This window comes from Physeter macrocephalus, chromosome 6, assembly GCF_002837175.3.
Source record: "Physeter macrocephalus isolate SW-GA chromosome 6, ASM283717v5, whole genome shotgun sequence".
NCBI lineage: Eukaryota > Metazoa > Chordata > Mammalia > Artiodactyla > Physeteridae > Physeter > Physeter macrocephalus.
Genome location: NC_041219.1, coordinates 37,226,389 through 37,240,225, shown reverse-complemented (window position 1 = coordinate 37,240,225; position 13,837 = coordinate 37,226,389). Strand labels below are relative to the sequence as shown.

Genomic DNA, 13,837 nt, shown 5'->3' with positions numbered 1-13,837 from the left:
TGGTTGAGAGTCTGCCTGCCGGTGCAGGGGACACGGGTTCGGGCCCTGGTCTGGGAGGATCCCACATGCCGCGGAGCGGCTGGGCCCGTGAGCCACAACTGCTGAGCCTGCGCGTCCGGAGCCTGTGCTCCGCAAGAAGAGAGGCCACGATAGTGAGAGGCCCACACACCGCGATGAAGAGTGGCCCCCACTCACCGCAACTAGTGAAAGCCCTCGCACAGAAACTAAGACCCAACACAGCCAAAAAATAAATTAATTAATTTTTTAAAAAAATGTCAGCTACAATTACCAATTGCCTTTTGATTTGTTGAAATTAATTTCAGAGATTTCACCTGAGTAGGTGACCCACCTGAATGATACACTAACAGCTCAGGCCTGTTAGCTGAAAATCTATGACACTGCTCAGAGGTTTAAAGCACTCTCACCTCCCTGCTCTCTACATGCACAAACACTCACCAATCCTTTAGCTGCAAAAAGAGCTAGCTCACCATTCATGCCCGTCACACCAAAGATGCAAAAAGGGGCTATAGGAGCAGCATAACATTAATATTTCTCAGGGGGTTGTTAGCTGTGTAAAACCAAAAGGCATCACGTATCTCATTTCCACCGCTAAAACCTCAAGTTGCCCAGATTTATATATACATATTTGGAACGACCCCAATGCCTTTTCTCCTAATAATCATCAAAATAGCTAGACTTTCCAGGGCATTTACTACAGGCCAGGCCTGTGCTAAGCACTTGGCAAATCTTTGCTCTCACTTCAGCCTCATAAAAATTCTCTCAGGTGAATACCGTCGCTATTCCCATTTTACAAAGAGGGAAACTGAGGCTCAGAGAGATTAAGAAACTTGCCCAAGGTCACACAGGTTAGAGCGCAGCAAAATGGAGATCCAAATCCAGGTTGGTCAGATTCCAAATCTATGCTCTGAATCACTAATGGTAATGCATGTCCCTGTGCTAATTTGAAAGACAGGACTCTCTGCCACCCAACTGGCCTTCTAGTTTAATATATTTAGAAGATGTTTTGCACTTAAGTTTACCCAAGGCTGAAAAAGCAATTTTGAATATTATACATGATGAGGCTTTTTAAAAAGCTTTTAAGAATTCCAGTGGGTACCTTAATACATTTTTGCTGTCCTAAGATTTAATCTTTTTTTTTCTGGATTATGATTTCTTCCCTCTTTTTCTGTTTAATAATATAAACACTTACACTATGCTTAGAGTTATGCAAAACATGAAATCCAACCAGAACTTGGGTTTATAAAAACAAGTGAGAATGTCACAATGGTTACATGCTGTTCTTTGTTCAAAAGAGATGAGAACCAAAACAAAATAAAAATAGGTATGTGTCAAATAAGAATTTGACTTAAAATTTAGGAAAACATCCTGCACCCAAACTGCTGGTTCCTTGAGGACAGGGATCATGTCTCATGTTACTTCTTACCCCCAGAGCCTAGCACAGACTCGCACACATTAGCAATAAGAATTTGACCTAAAATTTAGGAAAACATCCTGCACCCAAACTGCTGGTTCCTTGAGGACAGGGATCATGTCTCATGTTACTTCTTATCCCCAGAGCCTAGCAGACTCGCACACAGTAACACTTAAAAACCATTTGCCAGGGCTTCCCTGGTGGCGCAGTGGTTGAGAGTCCGCCTGCCGATGCAGGGGACATGGGTTCACGCCCCGGTCCGTGAGGATCCCACATGCCGCGGAGCAGCCGGGCCCGTGAGCCATGGCCCCTGAGCCTGTGCATCCGGAGCCTGTGATCCGCAACGGGAGAGGCCACAACAGTGAGAGGCCAGCGTACCGAAAAAAAAAAAAAAAAAAAAAAAAAACCATTTGCCAAAATGGAGGATGGATGAATGGATGGATGGCTGCATGGGTGGACGGACGAAGAGATGCTTAGTCCAATGCTTAAATACGAAAATTATCTGTAAGGAACTTATTCTTGCTCTGTTTGTATGTTTAAGATTGTTTCTGGCCAGATACATATTTTTCAACAGTCCACCTGGACTCAGATAAACAAATGACCCAGCTTCAGGGCCCACTAGCACAGTGACAGTAGGACCAAACGTGGGCTGCTTCCGATCTATGACCTTCCCCAAGGAGAGGCAGACAGATGCCAGCAACTGCACTCTATAACTGCCCATTAACTAAACACATGCTGAATGCAAATAACTCTTCTGGAAGGCAGCCCCATTTATCGGCCCCAAAGTGTATTTGTCATCTTCTCCCCGCGTCGTTCCCATTCATCAGTCACCACAGTGGGAAGCAACAATTAGTAACAAGAAAGACACTTTGGGTCAATAACTACTCCAGAAAACAAGTCCTGCAGTGCCACTTGATTCTGATTGAGGAACAAAGAGAAAGAAACAATCCTCTGGCTTCTGTGAACACTGCAGCTCTGAGGCCGCTGGTCAGAGCCAGGGCTCACAGGCATCTATCTTCTCTCTCCAGCAACACAGCACAGGAGATGGACTTATAAAGATAGCCAGGGCAGGGGTGGGGACCCATGTGAGATTCCCAGAACACCCTTCTTCAAAGTGCCTGGGTGCAGCAGGGTTCCCAGGGCACTAGAACGCAAAAAAAAAAAAAAGAAAAAGAAAAAAGAAAAAAGAAACATACAATTTGCCTCGTTAAACAGAGAGAAATAACAGGCAAACAATCAGCAAAAATTCTGAGTAAGTGCCAGTGTTCTAACAAGCAACAAAACATTCCTTACATTCCTTATACCAGAAGGTGACACCGCTCTGTGGTTTTATAAAACATCTTTACATACTATTTCATTTGGGAAAGCTAAGGACAGGAATGTGAACACCCCTTTTAACCAGGAAGAGAACCATAGCTCACTTGATTAGGTTCAATTTCTTGTCTCAGGTCATAGAACCAGGAAGGGGAAAGGGGCACGTTTTACATCCAACCATGATATATTTCTCTTTGCTCAACAGAAACATTTCAAGGTCTCACGATAAGTGCCAGGCCGTACTCAGGTAAGTTCCAAGCTGGGAACAGTTCCCATCTTTATGAAGTTTCCAGCCATTTAAGGGTTGGAGCCAGAATTTAAGCTGGCTTCCTTGACTCCACAAGCACCAAGGTCCTGCAGGAGGTGGTTAAGAGTTCTCCCAGCACCCAGCCAGCCGGAGGAGGAGGGAGAGAAGGAGTGGGGGGTGGGGGGAGGGGCAAGGGAGACAGAGGAGAAACTCCACCCACACATCTCAACACAGATAGGAAACTGCAAGCTGGCTGACTCCATCTTAAACCTTTTATCTCAGAGACAAACCTCTGTGTCTAGCAAGTGAACCCAGGGGCACCAGAATAGAGACAATCCAGTTGACTTTCATGCTATGAAAAAGACCTTTTTAGGAGCGAATTATCCATTTCCAATTAGTCAAGCATCACATCTTCTCTTACTAGACAATTTCTTATAACTGTCCCATTTCCCACCCAACGCGTCCCAACCCATTGAAATAACTTGCTATGAAAAACAGAGCCCAAATCTAACACCAATACATGGCCAGAATATTTAAACCCTCATATCATTTATACCACACCACCATATAGCCTTGGTCAAAGATGATTAGGAAAAAACCCATCCTGCAGAGGTTCCCAAACATGGCTGAGGATCGAAAGAAGCAGTAGGGGGCCTTTTTAAATGATGGAATGCAGGGCCCAGCTCTAGAAATTTGAATGAGTGGGTGGGTGGTCTAGAGGGGCCCAGGTATCTGGTGCTGGGGGTGCTAGTGTCTGAAAGCACCCCGGTAACTGTGATGACCAGCCTGCTTGAAAACCCCTGCAATACGCCTACACAGATCACTCTGGAGTGAAGGCTGTCTGGACAGCACCCACCGCAATGTGTAGACCCACCAAGCACCAAACACTGAAGGAGACATATTCCACACAAAGTATAATGTCAAGTCATCTTTACGACATCTTTAAGACTGGCACAAGACACCCATTTACAGATAAGAAAACTGGGCCTCACTGTAATACAGTCGTCTCTCGGTTCCCGCGGGAATTGCTGCTAGAGCACCCTACCCACGCCCATGGATATCAAAATCCCCAAAAGCTCAAATACCTTACAGTTGGCCTACGTATCCGCGGGCTCTGTATCTGCGGATTCACCCACCCGCAGATTCGATCTGGAACCTGCAAATATATACTGATGTGCCCAGGAGGTATGAATTCCCAGGCTTTCCCAAGAAAGCCTGCTCTGTGCTCCTACGATGCAGAGAAAAATCTTCTGAGGAAAAGAGCCAGGGAGAGTATTAGAACATAGAGCCCATAAAAGTATTTGAGAGGCTAGTGCGAATTCAGGGAACTTCTTAATTTCTTATTATGGATTAATAAAACTGAGAAAGCAATGCTAGTGGAGACAGACATCCCAATTTTATCAGCTTTAGGAGAGTCAAATTTTCTGGGCGTAGGGAGGGTGTGAAGATCCTATCTGGGATTTTACCACCAAGCAGGAACTGGGCCAAACAAGTCCATTCGCCAGCAGGGCAGCTCTGCAGGCCGCAGCCTGGGCGTCCCATGCAGCAGGCAGGAGAGGGATAAAGGCAGAAAATGCCCACCAGCAGGGAAACAGGATACCATTCCCCAGGTTGGGGGAGGGACAGCTGCATCTTAATCAGACGGTAGAGAAGACCCAAGCCCATTTCCCCTCAGTGTCCAAAGAATCAGAGTCACCCAGGTCCCCGAGAGGGGCAGAGTGGGGTACTCTGACACCCCCATGCAGGACATCGCCCTCCAGGATATCATCTCTGCCGGACCTTCCGGGGCAGAAGTCACAGCCTGCTTTCTTGGAATTAGGCCAGGGCTAGGAGGAGTCAGGAGACAAAAGGTTTCTATCTGGCCGCCCCACTAACTCAATGTTCTCGGGCAAGTCACTTCACTTTGGGCCTGAGTTTCCAAAATGCAAAGGTGGTATGAGGCCATCTTTGAATCCCCTGTCAGCTCTGACAACATATGAAACCCAGACCACAGTAGCCACCGGGCCGGCAGGACAGTCGGGGGGGGTGGGGGGGTGTCCCCAAGATTCTGAGCACAGGAAAGCTATAGGAGGGGAAAAACCACCCTGCTTGAAATCGGACTGCGGTGCTCATGGGTGGGAGACATGCACTGCCGTATGCATGTGGATAAGAAGAAAGTGGTTACATAGGAAAAGGAAAGGGTACAAATCCAGAGAAAAAGAACATCTGCCTTACAGATGGCCAAGGCCATGAAAAAATGCTCAACATCACTACTTATTAGAGAAATGCAAATCAAAACTACAATGAGGTATCACCTCACACCAGTCAGAATGCCCATCATTAAAAACTACAAACAACAAATGCTGGAAAGGATGTGAAAAAGGGAACCCTCCCATGCTGTTGGTGGAAATGTAAGTTGGTGCAGCCACTATGGATATATACAATGGAATACTACTCAGCCATAAAAAGAGAATGAAATAACGCCATTTGCAGCAACATGGATGGACCTAGAGATGATCATACTAAGTAAAGTAAGTCAGAAAGAGAAAGACAAATACCGTATGATATCACTTACACATGGAATCTAAAATATGACACGAATGAACCTATCTACGAAATAGAAACAGACTCAGGGACGTAGAGAACAGACTGTGGTTGCCAAGGGGGAGGGGGTGGGGGAGGGATGGATTGGGAGCTTGGGATTAGCAGACACAAACTTATAGAATGGATAAACAACAAGGTCCTACTGTATAGCACAAGGAACTATATGCAATATCCTGTGATAAACCATAATGGAAAAGAATACTTTTAAAAAGAATGTATAGGGCTTCCCTGGTGGCACAGTGGTTAAGAATCTGCCTGCCAACGCAGGGGACACAGGTTCAAGCCCTGGCCCAGGAAGATCCCACATGCCGTGGAGCAACTAAGCCCGTGCGCCACAACTACTGAGCCTGAGCTCTAGAGCCCGTGCTGCACAACTACTGAAGCCCGCGCACCTAAAGCCCGTGCTGCACAACAAGAGAAGCCACCGCGATGAGAAGCCCGCGCACCGGAACAAAGAGTAGCCCCCGCTCATTGCAACTAGAGAAAGCCCACACACAGCAACGAAGACCCAACACAGCCAAAAATAAAATTAATTAATTAATTAAAAAAAAAAAAGAAAGCCTTTCTTGGAAAGCATTCTGGGGCTTAATAACTTTAAAAAAAAAAAGAAGACAAAGAGTAGCCCCCGCTCATTGCAACTAGAGAAAGCCCACACACAGCAACGAAGACCCAACACAGCCAAAAATAAAATTAATTAATTAATTAAAAAAAAAAAAGAAAGCCTTTCTTGGAAAGCATTCTGGGGCTTAATAACTTTAAAAAAAAAAAAGAAGAATGTACATATATATATGTATGTATAACTGAATCACTTGGCTGTATACAGCAGAAATTAACACAACATTGTAAAACAACTATACTTCAGTTAAAAAAAAAAAAAAAAAGAATGTTTGCCTTAAAGTTCCCCCAGACTTGAAGCTAATGGTAAATCTCCACATCTTCCTCTGTAGGTCTCCAAGTCCAACTTCTCATGGAATAAATATATATGCGCAACTGCACTGGGGTAGGGGACACTGAGATCAACTATGATCAATATTATTATTATGATGATGACTACTATTATTTAATCAAATCAACTGGGGGAAAAAGACGTCTAATTAAGTGATGCCAAGATTCCTTTAATAGATGAAAGAAGTCCACCAGCAGGATTCGGAACATGTCCAACTCTTTCCCCCTCGACTCACATATTCCAAAGGAATATCAGGCAGTTGACTTCAAAACAAAAGGCCCACAGCCTCCAAGGCCAGAAAACACAAGGGGAGACGCATGTATCGGGGCAGTAGATTGTCTGACTTCCTGAGCAGAGACAAGTCAAGGTCAAGGGCTCTCAAGGGAATTCAAAACCTCCCCCTCCGATGCTCAGAGCCCAGGACAGATTTAGTTCCAGCCACAGAAGACTTTGCCACACTGGCTCGATGCACACAGCTGTCCACTGCGAGGGCTATGCTCCGGGAAAAAGATCCTATCTCGGAACAAAACTAGTACACCCTAAGAATCTCCTTCAAGTGCTTTGGAATGTCAGGCGACAGAACCATCTGTCTTACAGTAAACTCAGAGTTTAAAAAAAAAAACAAAAAAACCCCACAATTGGCTAAGTAGTAGCAGCGGTAGTACTCCTCCTAACTACCAGCCATGAACTAACTAGCCCTTCTTATTACCAACAACTACTACAACTACTCTGCTGACGTTATCTCCACTAACCATTAGGCTATACTGCCTCTCACTGAACGGACCCATATCTACTCCTTCTTGGTTTATAAAGCATTTACTTGTTGGTATCTTACAGGATATTTAAGACCATGTGAGATAAGCAGAGCAGGTATTATTAGACCCACTTAACAGATTAAAGAAACTGATGCTCAGCAGTTCAGAGACTACTCTAAGGGCTTACAGCTGATAAGCAATAAGTTTTTTTTGTTTTTTTTTTTTTGCTACTACATCCCCGTCACTGCCTGTTGCATGGCTGTGCAGAAAGACAAGTGACTGTGAAGACAACTCTGCACCCTTGTCCTGCTCTGATGCCAGCAGCTAGGAAGGACAGAAGGAGCTCCCATACTCTGACAGGGTCCCCTTCTCTCCCAGTGGGGGCCTCTTATACTAAATATATACACTCTCTCTCTCTCTCTATACTCTGACAGGGTCCCCTTCTCTCCCAGTGGGGGCCTCTTATACTAACTATAGACACTCTCTCTCTCTCTCTCTATCTCTGCCGGGAAAACCAGACTATCATCCTTCAGAAGTCAACCCCACACCTGCCGAAGAACCTTCAATGCAACCAACTGGGAAGGCTTTGCCGAAACAGCTCTCAAAACAGCTGTCCTGGTCCGGCTACAGCGCAGGAAATGTTCACATCTTGGCAAACCCCACTGCAACCGTGCTTCCACGCCGCAGCCTCACGTGAATGGAAATACCAACTTGAGCCAAGCAAATCCAACAGGCTATCACTCAAAATGCTGGTGTCAAACCAAACCTCATAGCCAGTAATTATCCATCAAGCCAGGACTGTAACAATGGGCTCCTTGGGGTCACCTCACTGGAGGGCAGGGAGATGGTTACTAAAGAGAGAGTTGCAATTGGACAAGTGTGATGACAGCCTTAAGAGAAAGGCGGTCCACTCGCTGTCCTGCATATATCCCCAGCCCTGATCTCCGAAAAAACAATCCTCTCCTCCAAGGTCAGAAACACATCACGTGACTGCCCCCAGGCACGCGTGAATGTGAGCAGGCTAGGGCAGATTTCCATCTATTAGGCTGTGCCCTCCTCGAATTTTAAAGGAAGCTGGCTTTAGATAACGGTCTGAAAGGTGCTTCCTTTCGAAACTGCTGTAATTAAACTAGAAAAACATTAATTTGTAACTTCATGGTAAGAGAGTTTCCTGGAAACTCCTTAAAGGAAGTCTGTAATTGACAGACCGGCTAAACGGTCATACACAAGCACAAAAACCCAAATTGAGTACAATTTGTGAAGGCTCAAATCCCCTGGTAGAGAAACAGTGCTTTTATCCACAAAAGGTATCGTGCCACACTTCTCTGTATGGCTGGTACTGTTATGAAGAAAGAAACACACACACACCCCTCAAGATTTGCAGCTCTGGGTCTCAAAGCTCCTACAGTATTAGCTCCAACTCTTATGATTTGATTGAAGAGAGAAGAAAGCATTTAAAAAAAAAAAAAAGACTTTTAAGAAAACAATAGTTTCTATTAAAATGCATAGCACCATCTTTTAAAAGATGAAAGGACTTAGTAGAAACACCATAAGCCTCAGAATTACACCATAAATTACTTCTTTTGTTTAAGGCAAATTAATATCAGATCACAGATAAAAAAATAAACCCACCCAACATCTCCAGCTGGATGCTACATTCAGGAGGCAGCTTGGCAGACAGCATGTTAACTATTTTGTAGAGAAGGAACGAAGGGTTGGTTATAGTCACCTGACCAGTCAAATCCTCAAGTCCTCAAATCCTGTCTCATTACCTGAAGTGTTTTTCCTGCAAGTGACACATAAATGATTTCCTAGTCTCCCATTTTCTTCACACAAGCCACCATATACAGAGCGAGGGGAAAGCCCGGGGTAGAGTGACAGTAACAGCATGTCTGCCCAGGCTCTCCTAAGTGCTGCCCAGATCACCAGGCACAGAAGTTACGGGGTCTGAGAGCGAAGGCCTTTCCAGGGGCTTCATGAAAATCTAAGTGAATCCCGCACAGAGGCAATTGACAAAGCTCCCTAGCATTCCTTACTGGGCCTCCAAGAAGCCGCCTCCCTCAGAATCCATATAACGAATGAAGGAAACACAGCATGAAACCGTGCGTAAAACCTAAATCTTACCCATCGGCTCCCGGCATGCAAATCGATGGCAGGCTTGCTGACTCACAGCTGGAGCTTTTTAGAAAGGAGTTGCATTTCTCATTGCCAAAGTGACCTTAGATCCAGGGATCCAGGGTGGAAAAAAGTAAAAGCACATAGTAGGTATTCAGAAAATGCTAGCTACTCTCTTAAGAGAAGGGACCAATTATAAAATGTCTGGTTTAATTTCACCAGGTTCATCAGTAGTCAACTTAAGTAACACCGCATCACGTTGACTCCATGTGCCGCTAAAAGATGGCACTCTTCTGGAGCCTGGTTCCTGAATCTCTTCTGGGCCAAAACTCCTAAGAATTTGGCTCAGCCTCTGCAGTAGGGACAAGAGCACCATCACCTATTGATATATCTGGTTACCCAGTGTGAGCAGTGGACAGTAGCCTCAGCATCACCCTGGAGCTTATTTGTAACACACAGACTCAAGCCCCAGGGCAGGCCTACAAAGGAATCACAATCTGCCTTTTAAACCAGATCCCTCAGGGGGGATTCTCCCACATCCAGGGGTGCTCTATAAAGGATGACTACACGGACAGGGGAAGGAAGGCTCCCTCATACACCCCGGTTCTCATAACTAACCTTAACTCTGACAAGCTTCAGAAGGAAGAGGATGGGCAGAAAGAAGGAGACACTAGAATACTGTTAAAAATAACTCCCCAGAAGGATGTCAATCCATCGTGAGTCCATCCTTGAGACGGACTTCAAGGGGCTCATCCACGTGCATACTGAAAAGTGGATTCAATGACAGGTGAAAGGCTTTGAGGGCGGAGCCCAGGAACCCCACCAGGCACCGAGCTTCGGCGTACAATTTTAATTTCTTTGGAGAATCGTCAGCCTCCCCGTCTGTTGCGTCCAAGATTTTGTGAAAGAAAAAAATCATGGGGATCAAATTCCAGCTTCTCCAAATTACTTAACTGCTGAGCCCAGGAAAGTTACTTAACCTCCTGGGAACTCTCTTCCCCGACTTTGAGTGGAGATAAGAGCCCTGATGGGGAGGAGTAAGAGGGTGAAACAAGATAATGCACAGAGAGCACTTCCCAGCACATCATAAGTGCTCCAAACATTAGTCATCCTTCCTTGGCCATCTAACAGTCTAGAAGGAAGCACCAACAGGAACTCTGTCCTGTGACCAGCACAGGCACGGGTGAGGCGGCGCAGGCGAGGAAATAAGCCCAAATGAGTCCAACACGGACACAGATTCTCAGAGGCACATCCTTCAGGCTCTCCCCACGTGCCCCTTCTAGGTGCCCTGAGCAGACTGGGAGATAAAAATGCCAGGTTGCCTAGTGTCTGCCGATTCCTCTGGCTGCCGTTCCTCTTTACAGCAGGTGTCTCATTCTATAGGAGGGCCAAGGGTGACATGAGTCAGCCAGCGTGTCCTGGGGACTCCCTGGGGCAAAGAAGCCCTTTTAAACGGATGTGTTAACAGCAGAGCCACAGAGGAATAGTGCCAAGGCGTCTCCCTTTTCCTAACTGCACAACCGGCCTCCCCTTTCACACCCCATTGGCCAGGCTACCCAGAGCCCGATGACCAATGACCGTGAGCTAGGGCTTCTTGCCCTTCGACTCGGGGACCTCGGGCGTGTTCCTTGGCTCGGAGGCCCTCCATTTCCGACCACTGCTAAAAGTGGAAGAAATCGTGTCCACCTCACTGCATCACAGGTCAATTTAGAAGTTGTCAAATGGCAGCCACACAGGAGGGATGGTGATTATTAAAGGAAAAAAAGCTCAAAAGATGACATTTTGCTGGCCTGTACTTTAACACAAGGATATGAGCCAATCACATAAATCATATAAATACACTTCTCACCAAGACATGAGTAGACAATGTGCTCTCGGCTGAAGAACAAGGTGAATGAGAGAAAAGTGAGAGCCAGGGTCTGTGCTCTCCCAGCTAACATCTGTCAACGGCCTGGGCCCCACCAAGCACCATGCTGTGCTGGGTGCATTCCCCTTTTAACCATCTCAACAGCGCTAGGATGGCAGGTGGAGGTACTACCTTCACTCTACAGATGATACAACTGAGGCCCAGAGAGGGTAAGTAACTTGTCAAAAGTCACACAGCTGGTAAGCAACCTAACCCCAGAGCAGTTGTTCTCAATGGGGGTGATTTTGCCCCCAGCGGATGTGTGATATCGTTTGGAGACATTTTTGGTTGTCACGACTGGGGGAGTACTACTGGGATCTGGTGGGTAGAGGCCAGGAATACTGCTAACCATCCCACAGTACACAGGACAGCAAAGAATTATTTGGCTCTCAGTGTCAACAGCGCAGAGGTTAAGAAGCCCCGCCCCAGAACTTCCAATCTTATCCACTGTACTATATCGTCTCCCTTCTTGTTTTCTCATGTGCCTGAAAAGGACAACAGATACTATTTTAACATGACCATAAATCAGATTACCACGCTCTGTGGCCTATGGTGAAAATAAACACACAACCTCACTGTGCATACCATGCTTTGCTTGACTTTCCCCAGTGCTTCCATCCCAAGGCTTTGCAGCTTGCTTTTTCCTCTGTCTGGGCAGTTCTCCCTCATTGCCCCCAACCCATCATGTGTGTTCAGGGCTCACACCTCACCTCTTTCACATTTCCTGACCGTGCCCTCCTTCCCCCAGAGCAGTGTTCACCCCCTGACGTGACAGGTACTTTTACCCGTGTAGTATCTAATTCCTCCCATTAGATTGTAAGCTCTATGAGGGCAGGGATCTTTTCCTGTGTCACTTAGCTGCTTTTCCCTCACCACCCAGAAGTGTGTCTGGCACATGGCAGGAACTCAAGAGATATTTGGTGAAACAATGAATGAACGAACAAACAAACAATCTAGCTTAGAGTCCTTCCTGAGGAAGTTGAGGGCTTCAGCTTTCCCCAAGCTTTAGCATCATCAGGGGAAAAGATCTCTGCGCAGAACCTGGTTCATCCTGCTACGAGAACCATTGTTCTAGGCTGGGGTTGGCACACTTTTTCCTGTAAAGGGCCAGGCAAACATTTTCAGCTTTGCAGACCGTTCTGTCTCTGGAGCAACTATTCAGCTCCACCACAGTCATGCAAAAGCAGCTACAGAAGATCCGTAAACAAATGATCAGGACTTCGTTCCAGTGATACTTTATTTAAGAACACTGGCAATTTGAATTTCATGGAATTTTCATGTATCAGGAAATACCATTCTTCTTTGATTTTTTTTTTTCCCCAACTATTTTAAAGTGTGAAAAGGATCTTGGCTCAAGGGCTATGCGAAAAGAGGAGACAGGCTAGATTTGGCACGTGGGCCATAGTTTGCTCATCCTAGTTCTAGGTCTTTGTGAATTCTGGTGATTTATTCAATAAAACATTACACCCTTGGGATGGCCCAGAGTCCTTTCATGATCATCATCTCATTCATCCTCACGACAACCTTGGGAGGGGTGGTACTTCACATCCTTCTCTACCTCAGTTTACCTTCAGGAAACTGAGGCCTGAAGTCACAGAACTTAGCCTTCTGACTCCACTGCCAGAATTCTTGCCGCATGGAACAGACTGTCACAAATCCTTGCCAATATGGATACAAAAACCTCAATTAACCCGTTATTGATGTTTTTTAATTGAAGTATAGTTGATTTACAACATTGTGTTAGTTTCAGGTGTACAGCAGAGTGATTCAGTTATACATTATACACATATATACATGCTTTTTCATTATAGGTTATTACAAGATATTGAATATAGTTCCCTGTGCTATACAGTAGGTCCTTGTTGTTTATCTATTTTATATATAGTAATGTGTATCTGTTAATCCCAAACTCCTAATTTATCCCTCCCTCCATGCCCTTTTCCCTTTGGTAACCATGAATTTGTTCTCTGTGTCTCTAAGTCTGCTTCTGTTTTGTAAATATGTTCACTTGTATATATTGTTTTAGATTCCACATATAAGTGATATCATATGATATCTGCCTTTGACTTACTTCACTTAGTATGACCATCTCTAGGTCCATCCATATTGCTGCAAATGGCATTATTTCATTCTCTTTTATGGCTGAGTAATATTCTACTGTGTATATGACCACATCTTTATCCAGTCTTCTGTCGATAAACATTTAGGTTGCTCCCATGTCTTGGCTATTGTAAACAGCGCTGCAGTGAACATTGGGGTACATGTATCTTTTCAAACCATGGTTTTCTCCAGATATATGCCCGGGAGTGGGATTGCTGGATCATATGGTAACTCTATTTTTAGTTTTTAAGGAACCTCCATACTGTTCTCCATAGTGGCTGCCGTTGTTGGTTTCAGAGTATTAGCAGGGAGCATTCCAGTAAGGCGAGCACCAGAATCAGCAAAGATTCGTGTATCAAAACACAAATACTGGGCTTCCCCGGTGGCGCAGTGCTTGAGAGTCCGCCTGCCGATGCAGGGGACGCGGGTTCGTGCCCCG

The 13,837-nt window shown here is 45.5% G+C and overlaps 1 protein-coding gene across 1 annotated transcript in view; it reads right to left on the bottom strand.

Annotated features, from left to right (window-relative positions):
* Positions 1-13,837, bottom strand: part of CHST11 (carbohydrate sulfotransferase 11) — a 226,043-nt gene that overhangs the window by 166,795 nt on the left and 45,411 nt on the right. Inside the window, 2 exon segments of the mRNA XM_028490593.1 lie at positions 12,518-12,532; positions 12,823-12,838. Of these exon segments, the coding sequence (XP_028346394.1) occupies positions 12,518-12,532; positions 12,823-12,838 (31 nt within the window).